Source organism: Panthera uncia (assembly GCF_023721935.1).
Source record: "Panthera uncia isolate 11264 chromosome A3 unlocalized genomic scaffold, Puncia_PCG_1.0 HiC_scaffold_11, whole genome shotgun sequence".
Classification (NCBI taxonomy): domain Eukaryota; kingdom Metazoa; phylum Chordata; class Mammalia; order Carnivora; family Felidae; genus Panthera; species Panthera uncia.
The window spans coordinates 56,345,697-56,370,110 of NW_026057578.1; the positions used below are offsets into that span (position 1 = coordinate 56,345,697).

Below are 24,414 nucleotides of genomic sequence, written 5' to 3' on the forward strand. Positions count from 1 at the left end.
GCCAGCCATCTCTGCATAGACAAGCTCCCCAGGCCACTTGGTCACTGTACTTCTATCCCCAGGCTCCATGACTTCTGCTCTCCTTGTCTCCCGCCTACACCAGCAAATCTCAGCTCTCCCTTGCTCAAATGCCCCATACAGCCAAGCCAACACAAGACTCACTTCCTTTATTTTTAAAAAAAATTTGTTTAACGTTATTTAGTTTTGAGAGAGAGAGAGAGAGAGAGAGAGAGAGAGAGAGAGTGTGTGCAAGTGGAGGAGGGTCAGAGAGAAAGGGAGACACAGAATCCAGGGCAGGCTCCAGGCTCCGAGCTGTCAGTACAGAGCCTGATGTGGGGCTTGAACTCAAGAAACATGGGATTGTGACCTGAGCCAAAGTGAGATGCTTAACCTACTGAGCCACCCAGGGGCCCCAAGACTCACTTCCTTTAAATACTGTTATTCTATTTGTCACTCTCAAGTTTAAAATCCTTGACTTCCTGGGGTGCCTGGGTGGCTCAGTCAGTTGAGCGTCCGACTTCAGCTCAGGTCACGATCTCGCGATCTCGCGGTCCGTGAGTTCGAGCCCTGCGTCGGGCTCTGGGCTGATGGCTCAGAGCCTGGAGCCTGCTTCCGATTCTGTGTCTCCCTCTCTCTCTGCTCCTCCCCCATTCATGCTCTGTCTCTCTCTCTATCTCAAAAATAAATAAACGTTAAAAAAAAATTAAAAAAAAAAAATCCTTGACTTCCTGGGGTGCCTGGGTGGCTCAGTTGGTTAAGAGTCCAATTTCAGTTCAGGTCATGATGTCGCAATTTGTGACTTCGAGCCCCACGTCAGGCTCTGTGCTGACAGCTTGGGGCCTGGAGCTTACTTTGAATTCTATGTCTCCCTCTCTCTGCCTGTCCCCCACTCACACTCTGTCTCTCTCTCTCTCAAAAAAAGAAAAATTAAAAAAAAAGTAGTAATAATCAAATCGAATCAAATCCTTGACTTCCTGACTTTGGGGAAGGCTCAATACACCTGACAACAATTTTTTTTCTTTTTTTACCACTTTCCAACACCCTTCAGTCTGGAAGGGGGTCTCATCACAGCTCCACAAAACATACCATATTTATCCATTACTGCCCCTGGTTTCCTTCTTGTGGTTTCTCTTGGCAGAAACCTACCAAGTAAACCCAGGGCAATCTTTATCTATCTTCCATGGCCCAGCTGAAGCTGCTACTCCTCTCCAGAGCCTTCCTGTACGTCTACAGCCCCTGCAAATCACCTTATCCTCTGCCCTCCTACAACTAAGATGAGCTCCAAACCAGTTGGGCTTTGGTGATGCACCATCTTGCATTGTAGGTGTTGCCTCTTGGTGCCTACCTCATTTCCCCAGCAAAAGCAGAGAGTCCTTGCACACAGAACCCGAATCTCCTTCTCCTCCTCTCTCACATCTCCCCTCCCCACCCCATCGAGCACATTTATGAGGCCTCCAAAGGAGGTGCAGGCCCATGACCAGCATATAGTCACAGTTTTTCCAGAGGCATTTTCCTCCATTTCAATCCATCAAATCCATCCAAGGGACATTCTGGTTTCAATAGCTTTTTAGGTTTTGCAGAGAACAAAGCTGAGTCACAGGCACTGTACGTTCTGCACCCGGGCAGAAGCTCCAGTTGGATCAATCTACTGCCTCAGATACCAGGGCAATGTTACAGGGAAATGTCTTAGGTAGAGACGTTGCCTTGACAACCAGAAAGCTTTCCATAACCTCCCACCTGCTTTACACTGAACCTGATACCTAGTGATCAGCACAAGATAAAATTCTTTTAGTCACCACTGGCCATAACCCGTAGTTAGTTCATTCCAGTTAAATACTTTAGTTGTATCACAGGGGAATCTATGTAGAAAAGTGCTTTTGGAGATTTTATTATATACTATATTTATATATATGTTATACGTGTATGTAAAATATATAAACATATATATAAATATGATGGCTACAATTATGTCGCTGGTTGGTCTGTGCAAAGCTGACCTCAATCTGACAACTGTACTTTTCGAAGACTGAAATACGGGTGTTGCCTGTATTTTGTAGTGGGCTAATCTGACAGCTGAGTACTTTCCAATCTTTCTACTTGATACTGGGGTTTTAAAAATTCTTACATAAGCACCCTGCTAGCTCAGCTGTTAGAGCAGGAGACTCCTAAAATACTTACATATAGAAGAATTAGAAATGATCTATTGTGACCTTTGATTTAAAATGTGCAATAATTCAGTGAAATCACAGAACACAAAGATGCAAATATGGATCCTTTACCAGAATAGCTCTGTTCTGGAAAAATAGTTTCCAGGTCACTTTTTTTTATGTGAAATGCAAGAAATAATCATTTTTGCATAAGGAATTTGAAATACAGTCTGTTACTCGCAAGAGCAACAATGAGTACCAAGTGGTTGCTGTTTACCTTCTAGCTTCCTGAAGTTAAATTCCAGGGCGCTGCACATAACGACTGGGCCATTAAAGCCCATCCCCAGCCTCGTTCCAAAGAACCAGCTATCCTTATCCAAGCCTTGTTATGGTTGATTAAGGAAATTCTTTAAGTGTTCTTGAAAAATGTATTAGGTTATTCAATGGGTGCATTAACACGGTCTAGAGGTGATATTGGAAATTACCATTTGAGCACAAGTCATTGGATTATGGACTACTAGGAATGGCAGGAATGATCTGGTAACTGACAGCCTGAGCTGTCTTTGCCTAATAAGGAAAATGTTGACAGATTTTCCTAAAATATTTACCATAAGGGAAAGTACAAAGTTCCCAATGAAAAATCTCACCTTTGTTCCTTTGGCTGTCATTTCTCCAGCTGATTCCAATCTACTATAGCCTTAGACAGTGGCACAGTTGGACTGCAACATATGTTATCATCAATTTCTCTTTGAATGGGGACATTTTTAGGGTAGGTTTTCTCCCCTCATCTCTGCCACCTCAGTAGTGAACCTACCGTGATTTGGGGAAGGGATTAATTGCACTGACCTATAATTTCACTCATCAACCAGACTACCTTTTTAACACGAGTTCTCTCTGTTTAATCTTTACCCTTCTAGTTGCAACTCCTAGTGACTCATCATTTTCACTGTACTCAGCAGGATTCATACTTTTCATGCCTTTCCCTACCCTAAGAGTCCTTAAAACACTCCTGGAGATAAGACTAAATGTCAAAGAATCTTCCATAAAACATCTCCACTTCTATACTCTGAGGGTACCTCACTGGGAGGCAAAATGATCATTTTTACAACGTTGTTCTAATCATTCCTAACACCACATCAGTGCAGTCCACTATTCAGCCACTTCAGTGAAAATAATACCTGGTAGTTTATTCTTCGGCTTTAGGTAGGCAAAACCCTTGGGCATGCCCTGCTATCCTGTGGGTGTGGCTTTAAGGGTCCTCAGCTTGGAGCCCGGGTATATAACCTGAGGAAGGCTCATTCATGGGAAACCATTATAGTCATCCTGACTTACAGGTGTTGGCTTTGTAACAAGGGCTTTCACATCTAAAGAGCAGTCATGCCCTTTCTCTGTCCTTGCCCTCCTTCCTGTAGTGGAATGACGTCCTCAATTTGGCCCACTGCCCTCTCTGTCCATAAAATCACATTTGATGGCTTGGTGCCTCTTGACAGGAAGCACGGGATGTGCCTCTGGAAAGCCTGGGGCCTTCGCACACTTTGAATGGTGGTTTAGCCAGATTGTTTCCTCATATCTGATTCTCGACAAACTCAAAGAATGGACACTGAGTTGTCTGAATGACAGATTTTATAAGAGAAGAGAAAGCAGTGTAGTATCACTCTGAAACTGAGCTGACATTGCTATACTGCCCAAGAATGAGTACAGCAAGGTGTTATTATTTCTTTATAAAATTTTCTATATGCAAAAGAGATCCAAGAAATCCTCATTAAAATGTCCACAATCTATCTCAACAAGGGTAACGTGTACATATCAAACTAGAAGTTAGAATAAATCACAAAATGTCTTCATTGCTATGGCACCTTCCCAATTACAATTTATATTGGTAAGTTAATGACTGATCACTGTTAATGAACAATGGAATAAAGGAAGTGTATTTTGTTACTTGCGTGAGGCAACTTAGCTGCCTTAAAATACACATCTTAGCAGCCATTCTAAAGGACGGGATTTCCTGGGGCACCCCAGTGGCTCAGTCAGTTGAGCGTCTGACTCTTGATTTCAGCTCAGGTCATGATCTCATGTCTCGTGAGTTCAAGCCCCACATCGGGCTCTTTGCTGACAGTGCAGAGCCTGCTTGGGATTCTCTGTCTCCCTCTCTCCCTGCCCCTCCCCTACTCGCTCTCTATCTCTGTCTCTAAAATAAATAAACATTTTAAAAAATGGGATTCCCTTCTCAATAAATTACCTTCTACCTAATAATGTCCACATGGAGTTAGCGGATATCCTTAAAAATGATATTTTACTCAGTTCAGGGGTCTGAATATAGGCTAATGGCGAGTGATGTAGGTTTCTGTAGTGACTTTTAAATGAATCAGGAATAATATTTTAATGAAAGGACCTAATGAAGAGAGTGATATAAATTACGCAAGTCACTTCAAAGGATTTAATCCTTCTCTGCCTCAACTTTCTTCCCTATCAAAGGTAAAGAAATAATTACTGCATAGGTTGTCATAAAGACCCAAGCACAAAGCAGATATCCACAAAAGGGTAACAGCTACATTGACAACTGTCACCATCACCACTACAGATTGGTGGCTGACATAAAACGGCCTCACTGGTGCCCAGTAACAGGTTTACCGATACAGGGACACCTGAGTGCCTTTTGCTGCCAAAGGGGCATTTTGTAGGCCTTTTGCTGGGTGGACAGAGACACTTCCCGGTCACTTCTCCGTGTTTTGCCTGGGCTCCGAAAGCAGGGCGGAGGTAAATTGTGCTACCATGAAGATCCCAACAGCCTCGGACTCTAATTATGGGGTAATTAGTGACAATAAAAAATAACTAGGATTTTCAGAACAAATACCCACTTGCAGGAAAGTGGCGAGGACCAGAAATAAGCTGGCTGAGTGATTTGTGATGAAAAGTTGGCCTAAAATCATGAAATGACAAATAAACCATGCCCAGATACAGAACGGTACACAGCAGGTATTATCGTTTCACTTCTATCGCGTGTATCGTATACTGGCAGCGTCGCATCTCACAAAGAATTCTGGGACTTGAAGTCCTTAAATTCTATTCAAAAACCATCACTTTTAAAAATGGCACATGAGGGGTGCCTGGGTGGCTCAGTGAGTTGAGCGTTCGACTCTTGGTTTCGGCTCAGGTCACGATCTCACGGTTTTTAAGTTTGAGCCCCACACTCAACTTAGTTAGTGTGGAGCCTGTTTGGGATTCTCTCTCCTCCTCTCTCTGCCCCTCCCCCACTTCCTCTCTCTCTTTGCCTCTCTCTCAAAATCAATAAACCTCAAAAAGTTTTTTTTGGAAAATGCCAAATGAGAAATCCTCAGAGATAGGGAGGTCACAATCACTCTTACGCTCCTCTGTTCCAAGCAGGGACCCGCAACACAGTTTGTACAACCCAGTGCAAAGTGAAAATGAGGGGCCCGCTGTATAAAAACAAATAAAAAAAGTCATTAATCAATAAAAATCTTTACAAGGTATTTCAAGACAGCAGGAACAGCATGAAACCAAGCGCGGGGCCTTCCTAAGCACAGGACCGTACAAGTGTGCAGGCAGGCTGCACCTTCGGGGTCTCACCTCAGCTGTCACTACCAGACACAGATAGACCAGCGTGTTGGAGCGACACAGCATGAACCTGTTACTCACCACTGTCACTGCGTCATTCAGCAGGGACTCTCCAAAGACCAGGATGTAGAGCTGCTCGTTGACCTGGATGTTCTCGAAGACAGCGAGCACAGCCACGGGGTCCACCGCTGAGATTAAGCTGCCGAAGAGTAGATTCTGGAGCAGAGTGATGTCACTCAGGCCAAAGGCTTCAATTTGGCAGATACCAAACAAAGACACCCCAATGCCAATGGAATTCCAGAGGGTCCCTACCACAGCATACCAGAAAATGGTGCCAATGTTCTCAAAGAATGGGCGAGTGGGCATGAAATAGCCCGCATCAAGCACAATGGGTGGGAGAAGATACAAGAAAAACACATCGGTCTTCATGGCAGGGGGGGACTTTTCATCGACCCCAAAAATAATCCCTCCTAGCAGCAGGCCAACCATTATAAGGAGGCAGCTCTCAGGCACTATTGTGGGCAACTTGTGATACAGATGGAAGCCTGTGAAGGAAAAAATAAAGACAAGGCATTTGGGTTGTGCATAAATTAGGGAGAAGGTATACTGGTTCTCTCTGCCAGAACCAACAGGTTCTATTTCAAAACCTCCCAGGTCAGCATAATTGGCTACAGACTGGCTTTACAGATTATGATGTACAAAGTCAGATGATCTCCTTAAAACTATTCACAAAGTACATGGAGGCACAGATGCAACTTTACATTAGAAGTTGAATGAGATACATACATAATACACAGCACGGCTTTGTCTAAATTCCAATTAGGTTTTCTTAAACGAGATCACGCAATTTTACATTTGAAGCAATTTTGCGATTTCCAACACATTTTCAAATGTGACAGGTCATTTCAAAAAAACTTCAATGGGGCGCCTGGGTGGCTCAGTCGGTTGAGCGTCCGACTTCAGCTCAGGTCATGATCTCTCGGTCTATGAGTTTGAGCCCCGCGTCGGGCTCTGTGCTGACAACTCAGAGCCTGGAGCCTGCTTCAGATTCTGTGTCTCCCATTCTCTCTGCCCCTCCCCTACTCATGCACGCGCTTTCTCTCTCTCTCTCTCTCTCTCTCTCTCTCTCTCCCCCTCTGTCAAAAATAAGTAAAACATTAAAAAAAATTTTTTAATAAAAATAAAAAAATAAAACTTCAAGGAGGAGGTAGGGCAGTTATTTTCACCGTTTTAAATGTATTCATTTCCGTGGAAACCGAGGCTCACAGAGATACAGGGTCTTGCCACGGTGGCCACATCACATGGCAGCTTTTGGGTTACCACTGTGCCCTCTGGTACTGAGAAGAGCTTTAACTTACTTAATATTTTTAATGTCTGATTATCTCTTGGAATGCTAAGTATGTTTCATTTTTCAGAGGTCTGAAACAACCAAATCAACCCTCCAAAGGCACATCAGGTAGTTACGACACGAGGGTGTAAACACACCACGATCTCCAGTCTCAGAGAGTCTCCAATTGAGGCAGAGGAAGAGATACGTTTATGACCTCCTCTGATGTAAGACACTGTGTGATAAGGCCCCAAACAGCCACTAGGGGAGCAGCAGAGAAGGACATCATGGAGGAAGCAACATCAGGCAGGGCTTCCTTAAAGGACAGACTTTAAATACACAGAGGAAGCGTGAAGAGTCTCCCAGGAAGAGAAGAAATGGAGGGAAATACCCATCTCCTAATTCATGGTGGAGCCCAGTGTAGCTTTATTGCAAAGACTATGTCGGGGGGAGGCCTGCAAGCAGTAAAAGGAGAGGAATGTGAATTGTACCAGTACATGGGGTAACATGAGGAGCAAGTTCACACATGAAAGGGCAGCCCTTATTTACGAGGCAACAACGAGCCATCCTGAAGACATCTCACACACTGTAGAATTAACGCGGCACGTGGAAGTAATCTGTTATAGGAACGCAATACGGAAATGACAGAATGAGTCCTTAGAAGCTCTGAATCACAAAAATTTTAACAAGAAATCCCTTAGTACAAACCGTACTAAAGTCATAGCACGAAATAGCTTCTACACGACAGCAAAACACTAAATGAACAACTTGAAGAGATGTAAAGAACTAATTTCTAAATAATGAAGTAAACATCTTTACACTGGGATTCAAATCATTCTTCCAGCATTGATCATTTTATTATTCATATTCTAGCAGGCTCCAATAATTGGTGAATAAATGTATTCAACTGGTTCAGCCACTCTTTACCCATAACCTCTATCCTGCTGACCCCTCTGCTGAACAGAGAATTTTAAGAAAGTCCCCTGAAAACCGTATCTTTGTTTTTTTTTAATTAAAAAAAAATTTTTTTTAAACGTTTATTTATTTTTGAGAGAGACAGAGATGGAACATGAGTGGGGAGGGGCAGAGAGAGACACACACACAGAATCTGAAGCAGGCCCCAGGCTCTGAACTGTCAGCACAGAGCCCGACCACGGGGCTTGAACCCACAAATCGTGAGACCATGACCTGAGCTGAAGTTGCACACTTAACCAACTGAACCACCCAGGCGCCCCTGAAAACCGTATCTTTGTAACCTCTCTTCACAATGACTCCTGCTTCTACATTCAACTTCCCCCTGTGTGATAAGGATGTGCCCACAATAGCCCTGCTGGCCCCCTTGATTCTAAGGGAAACCAGCTCCTTTCTGGAATGCAGGACAGGAAGATCCAACTTGAAGGCGCCGTGTGTGCTGTGAGCCTTAATGGCTGCTGTCTGACAATGGCCCGTGGCTTCACATCTAGTGCTCCCACTCTGCCTGCGGCTGTGGATAGGTCACAACCAGGCCCAGGCCTGTTTGGTTATCTAGTGACAAACGTACCTGCCACCTTAAGGACTGGAACAATCATGAGTTGATGGCTGCATGGAGTCACCACTGTGCCTATGATATCACACATGCCCCCCAATTTTGGCTTCCTCCCCGTCTTCTACATCAAAACACAAGAGAAAAAAGTTCTAAAGAAATGCACAGAAGGACTACGATCCTCTACAGATGCAAGGCCTCTTCCTGGTGGTGGCTCCCTCTTGTTCTGGCCTCTTGCTTTCCTCTTCCTGCCACTCAATCCCAGAAAACCCAGTGTTTCCATGTGGAGTGTCGTCTCCTCTCACTGTATTGAAAGGAGGTCTTACTCCTAAGGATGGAGGGTGGGAAACAAGGCAGATGAAAGAAAGGAAGAAACAGAGGCTGCTTGTATGCATTTTGCAGGCCAACAGCTGCCATGCTCTGGCGCCATGATGGATCCTAACCAGGAACGTGGGGAGCAGAAAATGACCAAGCAGATGCCAGAGAAAGGCAGCAGAATACCATTAGATGAAAGGGCCACTGGGAGAGGGGGCTAAAAGAGATGGGGCTGGGGGATGAGGAGGGGGAAGTCTGGTAGCTGCAAACATCAGAAAAGAACAGCAAACATCAAGAACTGTTGTTTAAAAGGTCCTGCCTTTAGGGGCATCTGAGTAGCTCAGTCAGTTGAGCGTCCGACTTCAGCTCAGGTCGTGATCTCTCAGTTTGTGAGTGCCACGCATGGAGCTCGCTGCTATTAGCGTGGCTCCTCTGTCCCTCTCTCTCTACCCCTCCCCCTCCTGTGCTCATGCTCTCTTCCTCAAAAATAAACATTTAAAAATAAATAAATAAAAATAAAAGAGCCTGTGTTTATATTTTTAAAACACTGTTTCCCTTTCTTTTACGAATGTTTTGGTCATTCCGAATTGGTCTGAGTGACCCTTGCTTGAAACTGGACAGTAGTCCCGAATCTGCCCAGTTGTTCCATAAGCAAGGGGGGATTAAATGAAGGGTGGCCATAAGACATCTTCGTTCTGTGCTTCTGGGTAAACACAAGCAGAGACACTGTATTTTCTAAGACACTCTCTGTGGGCACAGAAGGTTTTGGGTGTTAAGCGTCTATGGTTTATGAATGACAAGAGTCAAGACACCTATCACCAAAATAACTAATCAAAACAAAAGTCATCTTAAATTTCACTGTTCACAGAATAAAACAAATAAATCAACACTTGCCAATGTGAATTCATTTGTGGCTCTCCCCACCCTCAATTCTTTGGAGGGTACATGAATTTGAATGGACAGAATTTGCTCTGCAGAGTCATTATCTCATCAAATGCTGTGGAGAAACAGATCAGTAATCAGGAAAACAAAAAAAAGGAAAACAAATGAACTTTCTGATGATTTTCACGAGGCTGAACGTGTGCTACTCCAAGTACAATCTACTGCTCAGTCTAGGGGTCAGCTAATTTTTTTCCACAAAGGGCCAGATAGCAAATATTTTCAGCTTGCAGGCCATATTTTACTCTGCCGTTGTGGTACAAAGGAAGCCAGAGATGATACCTAAGTGCAGGAGTATGTTCTAGGGAGGCTTTCTTTGTGGACATGTCCTACTAGTTTTTATGTCACGAAATGTCATTCTTCTTTTGATTTTGTTTAAAAATACAACAGCCTTTCTTGACCCACAGGCCATACAAAACCAGGGCAGGAGCCATGCTGGGCCCTTAGGCTGTGGTTTACCTGTCCCTGTTTTAGTTTGTTCTTTGTATTTCCTGCTAAGTTCTACTTAGTAATGTATGGGGCATTGTAATTGTGTCATTCACTTTTTATCACTAGCACATAAGAGTCTGTGAGGGTGGATGCTTTAAATTTTCAAAATTCACTTAGCAAGAAGGGGAACAGGATTAGGGTCTCATACAAAATGCATAGTTAAGACAATCCTCTCTTGGAGTGAATCTATTTTAATTTCTCTTTGCATACAAGTGTTGAAATTAACTGAGCTTTTTTTAAGAGCTAAAGATCTATGTAGAAAGAAGTACAATGCAATTAATTCACTGTATTTTCTCATTATGGTTATAAGCTATTTGTCAAATCCTGGGAAGAGAACACAGGAAGCTTCCAGATAGCAGGATCCACAGAAGAGCAACAATGTAAAAATCTAAATCCCAGAGAACCATCACCAACAAAAAACCATACAAAATAAGTTTCAAAAATTACATACAGTTCTTTTTTTTTTATTTATTTACTTTGAGAGAAAAAGTAAATAAATGTGAGCTGGGGAGGGGCAGAAAGAAAGAGAGAGAGAGAGAGACAGAGAGAGAGAGAGAGAGACAGAAAATCCGAAGCAGGCTTCATACTGCCAGGGCAGTGCCCGATACAGGGCTCAAATTCACAAACTGCGAGGTCATGACTTGAGCTGAAATTCAGAGTCAACGCTTAACTGACTGAGCCACCCAGGCACCCCCAAAATTACCCACAGTTCTAATTAGCAAGTGACACGGCCAGGAGGGAAAGAGGCAACTAGCATAGGTGAGCAGGGACAAAGCCTACAGGAGAGAAAGCCTACCCTCCAGGCCCAGACAAACAAAACTATCCAATTAATGTTCCATATTTTACGAGAGCTTAAAGAAAAAATAATGACATTTATTGGATCCACAAATATTTTCCAAGCTCGTGTTAAGTAGGGGACAGGTACCCTTGGAAACAAAGTCAGCATAGGCAGCCTGACTCCGAATTCGTGTCCCAGGGTCATCCTTCTTGAAGCAACGCTGGGAAACATTGGATTTAACATAAATAGTCTAAAATAAGCCATGCCTTCTTGGCTGGGGGATAAATAGGCAAATATAGAGTATATTAAACTTGTTTTTAATTATTAAGAGAAATAAGCAAGTTCATTCAAAGCTAAAAATGCTGGTTTTATGTATCCCAATTCACATAGCAAGCAAGCAAAGGCACAATTTCAAAACCAAAATGGCAGTAAGCACTAAACATTGAGAAACTGGAAATAATGCGAATCATTTTGATCTGATACAGCAACAGGCTGCTGTCACTGCCAGATTGATGCCAGTGGACAAAGACTGAGTGACAGATTTTAATTCTAAAAATAGAATTGGGGCGCCTGGGTGGCTCAGTTGTTTAAGCGTCCGACTTCAGCTCAGGTCATGATCTCGTGGTCTGTGAGTTCGAGCCCCGTATCGGGCTCTGGGCTGACCGCTCAGAGCCTGGAGCCTGCCTCGGATTCTGTGTCTCCCTCTCTCTCTGCCCCTCCCCTGCTCATGCTCTGTCTCTCTCTCTGTCAAAAATAAATAAACATTAAAAAAAAAACTATCTTAAAAATAGAATCAAACTGCATTCGTAAATAAAAACAAACAATAAAAGTATGGAAATAAATAAACACATAAAATAAACAATGAAATTCAATAAATAAAACAGAATTAACTGATTTATGTCAGTAACTTATTGACACATGGATGCCAGGGCCAAAAGGTACATTTAATTTCTCCCCACCAAAAAATAGTGCAACTATGAATATATAGCCAACTCTTGTTGTATTGCACTTTGCGTTACTGTGCTTTGCAGATACTGCACTTCTTTTTTGTTCGTTTTGGTTTTTACAACTTGAAGTTTTGTGGCAGCTCTGTGTCCTTGAGCAAGTCGACTAGCACCATTTTTCCAAGAGCATCTGCTCACTTCATGTCACTGTATCACATTTTGGTAATTCTCCCAACATTTCAACCTTTACATTATTATTATATTCATTATGGTGATCTCTGATCAGTGATTACAACTTGCTGAAAGCTCAGATGATGGTCAGCTTTTTGAAGCAATAAAGTATTTTTTAATTAAGGTATGTACACTTTTTTTAGAACATTTAGTAGACTGCAGGATGGTGTAAACATAGCTTTTATAGACGCTGGGAAACCAAACAATCCATTTGACTTGCTTTATTGCAATATTTACTTTATTGCAGTGGTCAGGAGCTGAACCTGAAGTATCTCCATAGAGGTTTTAAAAATGCCCCACTTAGGAGGTCTGCAAAGGACTTATAATAATAAAATAATTGAAAACAAATAAAATATAAATGAAACATTAAAAATTTATTGGGATTATTCCAAAGCAGAACTTAGATGGTATTTAATTTTTCCAAATGACATGACCACTTGCAAAGAAAAGAAAAGAAAAGCACAATGAGTACAGTCAGTCCATGAAGAATTTCGAAAAGGAAGGAGGAGTTAAACCCTTAATCAGACTGTTGAGTCCCTTCCCTGCACGAGGCTGTGAGGGAACCAGTATCATGGATCATGAATGGGCTACCTTCAGTGAGCTTGGATTTGGCACAGAAGATAAGACACGAACATAAGTAATTATAACACAAGACAGAGAGTGATAAACGTGAAGAAAGAAGAGCTGTAGAAGTTCTAGAGACATAAGGAAGGGAAGAAAATCACAGAGGAGGAGACTCAGGAAGAAATTGGAGGAGGTGGTGTTAAGATAACTAGCTGTGGATATGTAGGTTTTAAGGGGAATGAAGCACAAAGAAGGCACGAGAAAGACTGGGTGCCATGAGGGAGGGGCAACACACCTGACCTAGATACAAAGCGTGAACAGCAAAGAAGAGATGAGCCAAACAAGGAATGGCCACACTACAGAAGGCCTGGAGAGCCGATCTTTGAAGATCTGCCTCTGTTCTCTGTTCTCAGAGGGAGATATTGAGGGTGTCTCAGAACCATCCTTGTCTTCCACGCATGGAGTGAACAGGGATGAGCCCCTCCTAAGAGACTAGAGACTGGAATTTAAAAATGAGGGATGAAAGCTGCCTAGAGTTTTACACCAGATGGATGTGATTAACCATCAGTGAAAATAAAGAAGACGATGATGCAAACATGTGACTAAAAAGTTTAAGAAGAGCCCAAACTCCAAAGGGATGTATGAATAATCTTATAGAGGAAAAGTCTGAGAGGAGAGCCACTCAGCACAACCATGTTGTAATGTAAAAAGAACACATACATAACAGAACAAAACTATATTGCAACATTATATGTGCCAGGGAAAAATCAGGAGCAATAAAAATTATCAATACCATCCGATCATATTTTTCATTCAATATACGTTTACCGGGACTCTCCTATGTGCCGGGTACCATATGAGGCACTCGGACTGCAGCAGTGAAAGAAAGAAAGCCCCTGTGCTGGAAGGCTGCAGTTTAATGGAGGGAAACAGGAAATGAATAAATCAGCCGGTAAATTCAGAGCGGCAAGTAGTGATGAGCGCTACAAAGAAAGCCAGAGAAAGGTGAGGCATCCAAAGTGACGGGACAAGGTGGTATCTGGCATCAGTCTGGTCAAAGAGAGCCTCTCTGATGGGTGACATCTGAACAACACCCTGCGTGAACTGAGTATGTGAAACATGGTGGAAGAACTTTCCAGAACAGAGAAGAACAAGGGCTCTGCGTTGAGGGCACCTGAGCAAGAAAACCACTGTGGTTGGAACAGGGGAAGTCAGGAGAACAGGGTAGGAAATGACATGGAGAGCAGCAAAATAATAGAACACTCAGAGCCTGTGGCCATGGGAAAGGCTTTGGATATTTTATTAGTGCAATGGGAGCCACTGGGAGCATCTGAGCAGAGGAATGTCATGATCAGATTCACAGTTTTATAGGGTCATTATGACCGCTGTTGAAGAATGGAAGCAAGAACACCAGTCTCTCAGGAATTCAGGAAGGAGATGATGGTTTCCATTAAAGTGGTGGTGTGTATAAGAGGAGGCCAAATGCTGAACGTATTTTGATAAGTGCTCCAAGAGGGCATGTTGCTGGCCTGGAGGAGGGATGTGACTGTCATATTGTGATATGAGACAAATATATATATTTGGTCTTCATCCCAAGCTCCTGGCCAGAGCTCCTAAAACCTTTGTAATTTTCCAAGTGATAATGGTGCTAGGGGCATCTTTTGTTCTAATATTTGATCTTTGACCCCACTTCTTGACACAGAGCTCTTAAATTCCTTGGAATTTCCTAGGTGATAGGAGTGTCTTTGGTTCTAATAAGGCAACTCAAGGTGGGCTCCTGGATAACTTCAAGATGAGGTCAGGTCACCAGGAAGACCAAGCCATGAGTAGAAACTTGTAACTTTCAGCTCTCCTTCCTCATCCTCTGGAGAAGGAAAATGGCTGGAGACAGAGTTAATAGTCCATCCTGCCTATGTGATAAAGGCTCCATAAAAATCCCTCAACTGTGGTATTCAGAGAGCTTCCAGACTGATGAACAAGTCTACCTGGCAGGAGAGTTGTACACTGCAACTCCACAGGGACAGAAGCTCCTGCACTGGGGGATCCTTCCAGATCTTGCTTTATATCACTTTATCTGGCTATTCATCTGTATCCTTTATCATATCCTTTCTTATGTAATACACCAGTAAGCATAACTGTTTCCTTGAGTTCTGTGAGCGGATCTAGCAAATGACTGAACTCACGGAGGGCATCATGAGAACCTCGATTTATAGCTGGTCAGTAAGAAGCACAGGCACTCACAACTGCCATGAACAGTCTTATGACGCTGAGCCTTTAACGAGTGGGCTCTGACGCGAACTCCAGGTAGATAATGTCAGAAGTGAATTGAACTGTAGTACACCCAGTTAGTGTCCTCAGAGAATTGGAGCATTGCTTGGTGTGGAAAACCCACACATCTGGGTATTCCGTAAGTCTAGATGTTTTTCTCTTAGTGAGACTGATGAATCAAAGATGAATCTGAGCATTTTGGAAAATTCCATATAGGTTAAATAGTTTAGCATTAGAAAAAAAGAAGAATCTATAAAACACACAATAAAATTCTATGCTGCAATTATCTCTCTTAAAAAGCAGTGACATATTGTAATCAATGACCCCAAAGTAGAGGATATTAAGCTAGAACTTAATATCCTTTTAAATTCACCTTTTAGCTCTGTGCTGGCAGTGCAGGGCCTGCTTGGGATTCTTTCTCTCACCCTCTCTCTCTGCCCCTTCCCCACTCATGCTCAGGTGCTCTCTCTCTCTCTCCTTCCCTCCCTCTCTTTCTCTCTTAAAATAAATGGGTAAACTTTAAATAAATAGACAAATTCAACTTTTAAAGACTTTGAAAAAAGTAAGAAAATAAAGATTAAGGAAAAAGAACTAACTTCGGCCTCTGGAAAGATGGAGTATGAACGTTTCTTTATTCTTCCAACTAAGTAAAAAACCCTAAAATCCCTAGACATTATATACAAAACAAGCATAAGGATATTCTGAAAAGTGGACAGAAGAAGGAAAACCAGCTAGGGACCTTGAGATCTGAAGAACAACATGGCTGAGAGTTTTTTGGGTTTTCTTTTTGCCTCTCATATCCCAGACCTGAAGAAGCCACTAGCCTGGAAATGCCAACAATCACAGACGACAAAAGTCCCAGCAAAAGTCTGCCCTATCTATACTACGGACCAGGAAAGAAGCAGTATAGCAAAACAGAAAACTTTTAGATCGTAGCTGCTCTACTCCTGCCAACACGTCAAAAGAAACTGTGGCCCCAGTCTTGGCAAAGTCTGAGTGGGGAGCCTAGATTATGTGCCTACTAGACTGTAAGGAAAACCCCAGCCTCCCTATTGAGATGGTGTCAGAAAAGAAAAAGGAGGGAGGTAGGACTTTCTTCATCATGGAATGGTAACTCTCTTCCATGGTGCCATTAAAGGCTATGTGGAGAGCCTGGACCTCTGCCATCTGCAGTAATGAGGCACCCCAGACCCTCTCCACTGAGGTGGGTCAAAGAAGACCTAGTGGAGTCAAGACTAGGTCACTTCCATCCAACCGAAATGAAGCCACCGCACCCCTGTGGTGTAAGTGGAGGCCACCAGAGGAACAGCAAGGAGGTACTCCTAATCCCTCCCAGCCAAGGAAGGATCAGGGGAGCACTAGTAAGGATCCGGAACCGCCAGCCCCATACAGTAATGAGAAGCATCCTCCCCAGGTAATCAAAGCAAGCAAAGCGGAGACCTGAAAGTCCATCCCCACCTGTCAGTAACGATATAGTGCCTTTCTCTCCCACCACCAAACTGCTCATCGTAAGAAGTCATCTAAAACAGAAGGTATAAATAAGATCCAGAGTCTCATAACTAATACGCCAAATGTTCATGTTGCAGCAGAAAGCCACTCATTATACCAGGAATCAAGAAGATGTCAAACCGAATGATAAAGAAAAAAAATTAACAGATACCACTATCCTGATGACTGAGATGTCAGATTTATTTGACAAAAATGTGAATACCGCCATGATAAACATGTTTCATAAGCAATTACAAACACACTTGAAACAAATGAAAAAAATATAGGCAGTCTGCGCAAAGAAATAGAAGATATGAAGGAGAACCTTTCATAAATTTTAGAACTGAAAAACATAATTGAAATAAAAAAATTCAGTTGTGTAGGCTCAATAGCAGAAAGCAGTAGACAGGAAGGAATTAGTCAACTTTAAGATAGCATGACAGAAATTACTCAATCTGAGTAATTGGGGGAGGCTTAGGGACCTGTGGATCTATAGCAAAAGATCTAACATTCCCATCATCCGAGTCCCAGGAAGGGAAGAGAGAGAGAGAAGGGCTACAAAAGCATTCAAAGAAATAAGGGCTAAAATCTTCCCAAAGTTGGCAAAAGACATAAGCCTACAGAATCAAGATGAGTAAGCCCCAATTGTGACCAGCCCAAAGAAGCCTACAGCATGACACCCGATGGTCAAACTTCTGGAAAAAAATTATGATAACAGCCAAAGAGAAAGGACACCTTCTCTACAGGAGGGAAAAGAGAATGACATCAGATTTCTTGTCAGAAACCATGGAGACTATAAGGAAGTAACAAGACATCATTCGTGTACAGAAAAAAAGAACTGCCAACCCAGAATTGTGTATCCAGTGAAAATATCCTTTAGGAATAAAGGGAAAATCAAGACCTTGTCAGCTGAACAAAAACTAAGTAAATTCGTTGCAAGTAGACCTGTCTTGGCTAAAGGAATTCTCAAAAAGAAAACAATGTAACCTTAATGTGTGTGTGTGTGTGTGTGTGTGTGTGTGTGTGTGTGTGTGTTTACATACATACATACATACATATATTTTAATGTTTGTTTTTTAGAGAGAAAGAGAGACAGAGTACAAGTGAGGGAGGGGCAGAGAGTGAGGGAGACAGAAGACAGAATCTGAAGCAGCCTGCAGGCTCTGAGCTGTCAGCACAGAGCCCGACGTAGGGCTTGAACTCTTGAACTGCGAGATCATGACATAAGCCCAAGTCACATGCTTAACCAACTGAGCAACCCAGGTGCCCCAAAAATGGAATCTTAGAACATCTGAAGCATAAAAGAAAAACAGATAGAATAAAAAATATGGACAAATTCTATGCATTTGCCTTCTCCTCTTTAATTTTCTAAATTAAGTTTGACCACTGAAACCAAAATTACAACACCGTTTGATGTGGTTCTCAATGTATATAGAGGTAATGTTTAAGCCAACTATATGACAAGTTGGAGAGAGTAAAAAGATGTAATGGAAGATAAGGTTTCTACATTCATTCAGACTGGTAAATGACTACACCATTAAACTTCTATTTAGTCACATATATAACATAATACCTAGAGGAACCACTAAAGAGGCTATACAAAGAGGTAATCCCAAAAACACTATAGATAAATAAAAAATGGAGTTTTAAAAAAAATGTTCAAATAACCCACAGGAGGGCAGGAAAAGAAAACAGAGAAATGAAAAAGAGAACAAAAAATCAAAGTCACAGACTTAAACACAAACATATCAATAATCACATAAAATGTAAATGGCCCAAACACATCAATTAAAGGCAGCTGTTAATAGAATAGGTTAAAAATATGACCCAACTATTTGCTGTCCTCAAAAAGCTCACTTCAAATACAGGGATATAGGCTGGGTTAAAAATAAAATAATAGAAAGTTATATCATTAAACATTAACCAAAAGAAAGTGGGAGTAGCTATATTAATACCCAGTAATGTAAGCTTCAGTGCAAAGAAAATTATGAGACAGGAAAGACCATTATATAATTATAAAAGGGTCAATTCACCAAGATATGGCAAGCCTAAATGCATATATGTCAAATAACAGAACTACAACATATGTGAAACAAAAAGTGATAGCATTAAAAGAAGAAACAGATAAATACACAATTATAGTTAAAGATCTTGATACCCCTCCCTCCCTCAATAATTGATAGAATAACTAGACCATCAACCAATAGGATCTAATTCTACAGTGGACTCCAGCCAACTACAACAGAATACACATTCAAGAATCCACAGAAACGCATCGAGAGACATATCCTGGGCCATGAAAACATGCCTCAATACACTTAAAAGAATGGAAATCATACAGAATACATTGTCTCATCACAAAGGAGTCACACTAGAAATCAGTAACATATAAAAAAACAGGAAAATCTCAATTTGGAAATTCAATACTCTTCTAAATAATCTGTGGGTCTTCACAGACACCAGGGTGGCTCTCCTCAAAAAGACAGGTAATCACAAATGTTCATGAGCATATGGAAAAATAGAAGCCCTCATATACTGCTGCCAGGAATGTAAATCATACAGCCACACCATAAAACAGCCTGGCAGTGCCTCGAAACGTTAAACACAGACGTCCTGGGCCTAGAAATTTCATTCTCAGGTATATACCCTAAAGAAATGAAAACCTGTCCACATAAAAACTTATACAGGAATGTTCACAGCAGCATTATTCATAATAGCCAAAAGGTGAAAACAACCCAAATGTCCATCAACTGACGCCTGTGATAAACAAAATGTGGCAAAAAAAGGGGGGGGGGGTATTATTTGGCCATAAAATGGTACATGCTACAACATAGATAAACCTTGAAAACATGCGCTAATTGAAAGAAACTCGTCACAAAACCACAGATGGTATGACTCCAGTTATATCATACATCCAGAAGAGGCAAATCTACAAAGACAGAATGTAGATTCGGGATTTCCTTACGGTGGGGCAGGATGGGGAAATCACACAGACATAGCTAAAGCATATGGGATTTCTTTTAGAGATAATGAAAATATTCTAAATTTGACTAGAGTGATGGTTGCACAACTGTGAATATACTGAAGGCCATCAAGTTGTATACTCCAAATGGATTCAATACATACTATATAAATTATACCTCAATAACACTATTACAAAAAAAATCGATGGGTCAAAAAGGAAGTCTCAAGGGAAATCAAAAAGTGCTCTGAACTGAAAGGAAATGAAAATACAAAATATCAAAAGCTAAAGTTTTGCTGAGGAAAAAATTTATACCACCAAATGCATTCATTAGAAAGTAAGAAAAGTCTCAAATTAATAATCTAACCTTTTGCTTTACTATTTGCAGGTGACATACTACTATATATGGAAAACCCTAAAGATTCCACCAAAAAAAAACTACTAGAACTGATAAATGAATGCAGTCACAGGATACAAAATTAACATAGAGAAATTGGTTTCATTTCTATACATTAAAAATGAGGTAGCAGAAAGAGAAATTAAGGAAAACAATCCCATTTACAAATGCATCAAAAAGAAGAAAATATCTAGGAATAAACTTAACCAAAGCAGTGAAAGATCTGTACAAAAACTACAAAGCACGGATGAAAGAAACTGAAGATGACACAAATAAATGGAGAAACATTCCGAGTTCATGGTTTGGAAGAACGAATATTGTTAAAATGTCCGTAGTACCTAAAGCAATCTACAGATTGAATGGGATTCCTATCAAAATGCTAACAACATGTTTCACAGAACTAGAACAAATAATCCAAAAATTTGAACGGAACCACAAAAAACTCCTCAGAGCCAAAGCAATCTTGAAACAGAACAACGAAGCTGAAAGCATCACAACCCCAGAATTTGAGACACGCTACAAAACTGTAGTCATCAAAACAGTACAGAACCGGAACAAAAGTAAACACACAGATCAATGGAACAGAATAGACAGCCCAGAAATAAACCCAGGCTTTTACAGTCAATTAATCTATGACAAAGGAGTCAAGACTATGCAATGGGAAGAAGAGTCTCTTCAACAAACGGTATTGAGAAAACTGAACAGCTACATGCAGAAGAATGAAATTGGATTGCTGTCTTACACCATGCACAAAAATAAACGCAGAATGAATTAAAGACCTAAATGTGAGACCCAAAGCCATAAATTCCCGGAAGAGAACATAGGCAGTAATTTCTCTGACATCGGCCATAGAAACACTTTTCTATATATGTATCCTCTGACAAGGGAAATACAAAAGTAAAATTAAACTATTAGGACTACACTAAAATAAAAAGCTTTTGCAGTGAAGGAAACCATCAACAAAACTAAAAGGCAACCTACTGAATGGGATATTAGCTAATGATGTATCTGATAAGGGGTTGATATCCAAAATATATAAGGAACCCATACAACTCAATAACCAAAAAACAAACAATACAATTTAAAAATGGGCAGAGAACATGAGTAGTCATTTTTCCAAAAAAGACACACAGATGGCCAACAGGCGCATGGAAAGATGTTCAACATCACTAATTATCGGGAAAATGCACATTACAACCAGAAGGAGATACCACTTTACACCTGTCAGAATGGCAAAAATAAAAAAAACCACAATAAATAACAAGTGTTGACGAGGATGTGGAGAAAAAGGAGCACTCATGCACTGTTGGTGGGAATGCAAACTTGTGCAGCCACTCTCAAAAACAGTATGGAAGTTCCTCAAAAAATTAAAAATAGATTTACCGTATGATCCAGTAATTCCACTGCTGGATATTTATCTAAAGAAAAAGAAAACACCAACTCAAAAAGATAGATGTACCCTACGTTTATTGTACCATTATTTATAATAGCCAAGATATGGAAGCACATGCACACATGCACACACTGGAATATTACTCAGCCATAAAAAAGAATGAACTGTTGTCATTTGCAGCAACATGGATGGATCAAGAGGGTATAATGCTAAGTGAAATAAATCAGAGAAAGACAAATACCATATGATTTTGTTTCTGGGTGGAATTTAAGAAACAAAAGAAATGAGCAAAGAAAAAAGAGACAAACAAACAAACAAAGACTCTTAAATATAGAGAACAAACTGGTGGTTACCAGAAGGGAAGTGGCAGGAGGGAGGGGAGGTGGTAAAATAGGTAAAGGGGATTAAGCGTACACTCATCATCAGATACCTGGGTGGTTCCATCATTAAGCATCTGACTTCAGCTCAAGTCATAGTCTCACAGTTGTTGAGTTCGAGTCCCATATTGGGTGAGCTTGTGCCCCACTTCGGGTAAGCTCCAGCCCCACTTCAGGTGAGCATGAGCCCGCTTTGGATAAAAAAAAAACACGAGCCCCGGGTGAGCCCCACTTCTCTCTCTCTGCCCCTCGCTCACTTGACCCCCCTCTTAAAAAAAAAAAAAAAAAAAAAAAAAAGGTGTATACTCATCATGATAAGCACTGAGTCACTGAGTCATGTACAGAATTGTTGAATCATTACATTGCACACCTGAAACTAATATAACACTATGTGTTAATTATACTTGAATAAAAAGGAAATTTTAAAAATCAAAACAACTAAACACAGCCAACAAGTCTCTCCCAAATAGAGGCAATTGTTTAAACTAGAGCCAATCAAGTAATTTTCTTCCTTTACTTCCAGTTCTTCTCTATGAAAGTCTTGCCCCTGGTTCCTGCCAGTTGAGTACTCCTAATGACTTCTGGTTTGTCACCACCCAATTTGAATAGATTTTTTTCTCAAATAAACACTAAAAATTAAAAATAACAATAATAATGAAAGCAAAATAAACCCAAAATAAACAGAAGGAAGGAAATTATAAAGAGCAGAAGTCAGTGAAATCAAACACAGAAAAATAGGGGAAAAAATAGTGAAATAAAAAGCTGAATCTTGGGTCACCTGGGTGGCTCAGTCAGTTAAGCATCTGACTCTTGATTTTGGCTCAGGTCATGATTCCACAGTTTGGGAGACTGAGCCCCGCATCGGACTCTGCGCTGACAGCACGGATCCTGCTTGGGATTGTCTCTCTCTTCTCTCTCTGTCCCTCTCCTCACTTGCACACGCTCTCTCTCTCAAAATAAATAAATAAACATTTAAATGCTTGTTTAAAAAAAAAGGGTGAATCTTCAAAAAGGTCAATAAAATTGGCAAATCTTTAGCAAGACTGGTATTAGTGTTTACCAATAATTTGGGAATAAAAAAAGGGTATCCATTACAGACCCTGCCATCATAAAAAGGATGATATGGGAATACTATGAACAGATTTACATACACATTTCACATCCTGGATGAAATAGGCTGATGCCTCAAAACACACAAACAACCATAATTTACCTCACATGGAGATAATTTATATAGCCCTACAACTAGCAAAAAATAAAAACAAAAACAAAACTGAACTTATGATTTAAAACTCTTAAAAAAATAAACTCTTTAGCCCAGATGGTCGTATTAGTGAATTCTACAAAATAATACCAATTCTACATAATTGTTTCCAAAAACTGGAAGAAGAGGGAACATTTCAGTTGACTTCTGAAACTACTAGACCCTAGTATCAAAACCAAACAAAGAGTACAAAAACTAAGGCAACAGGTCAATATCCTTTATGAGCATTGTGATATTGTAATTTATAATAATAAATACATATTTGTTCTTCAACCCTTTTTCTGGTTTACAGAGCCCCTAAAACCTTTGTTTGATAAGAGAGCAGTCTTGTGGGACTGAGCCCTAACCTGACGTTGCTTCCCAGTAGATAGTGTCATAATTGAGTTGTAGGATACCTAGCTGGTATCCAAGAATTCCTTGGTGATGCTGAAATTGAATGCGGGATTATGGTATAAATGCAAAAATCCTTATCAAAATATTATCAAAGAATTCAGCAATATATAAAAAGACTCATATGTTGTCTTTTGACCAAAGGAGGCTTACTTATTTCAGGGAGGCAAATGTGCCTTAATATTCAAAATCCAATCAGTGTAACACATCATATCAAGAGACTAAAGAAGAAAAATTACATGATTATACCAACTGATGCAGAAAAAGTGTTTAGCAAAAATTCAACATCTGCTTATGATAAAGACCCTCTGCAAACTACTAATAGAAGGAACTTTCTGAACTTGATAAAGATCATCTGATTCCAAATGCCAAGTTTTAATTACCCTGCAAAAAAAGTGCCTAGTTGGCAGAAAGGTTGGCCTGTTCACTTAAAAAACCCCAAAGTTGGTGCTCAAGACACATACGTTTGGGAAATGACTGAATAGACTATAAATCATTAGGTGGAAACCATGTATGCTATGGGAAAATCATTGCAAAGAAAATATTCTTCCTTCCTAAAAACTGATAAATAACTCATATGATTACTTATTCTTTCATTTATTGACCCACAAGCATTTCCAAGCACTCACCATCATGAAGCGTGCATAGCACTAGAGACATCGCAATAACCAAGATGGAGATGTCTTTGTCTCCATGAAGTTTACCATCTACAGGGACAAAGGACGCCAAAGAAGTGGTTACAAATGCCATGCTTGTTACGGAAAGGGAAATGTAAGTCACAGTGGAACCGCTGCAGGGTCTTTAATCTTGTCTGCCCCATTGGAGAAGGGCTCATTAAGGAAACAGTGGTAGGAACTGTCAAAGCCAAGAGGCATGGGAGGGGCTTCTGAGCAGAGGGAATGGCATGTGCAAAACTCAATAGTGTGGGCACCAAGTGTGGCCCATAGGAGGCGCTGCAAGAAAACCAAGAGAGGGTGACAGTAATGTGTCCTAGGGCTTGTCATCAGCAGTTTGGATTCACCTCAAGGTAGTGCAAGTAGTAA

The 24,414-nt window shown here is 40.9% G+C and overlaps 1 protein-coding gene across 1 annotated transcript in view; it reads right to left on the reverse strand.

Moving 5' to 3' along the window:
• SLC9A2 (solute carrier family 9 member A2) overlaps window positions 1–24,414 on the reverse strand; it is a 98,672-nt gene that overhangs the window by 53,527 nt on the left and 20,731 nt on the right. Inside the window, exon 2 of the mRNA XM_049651258.1 lies at window positions 5,805–6,268. Coding sequence (XP_049507215.1) covers window positions 5,805–6,268 — 464 coding nt within the window. The remainder of the gene's footprint in view (window positions 1–5,804; window positions 6,269–24,414) is intronic.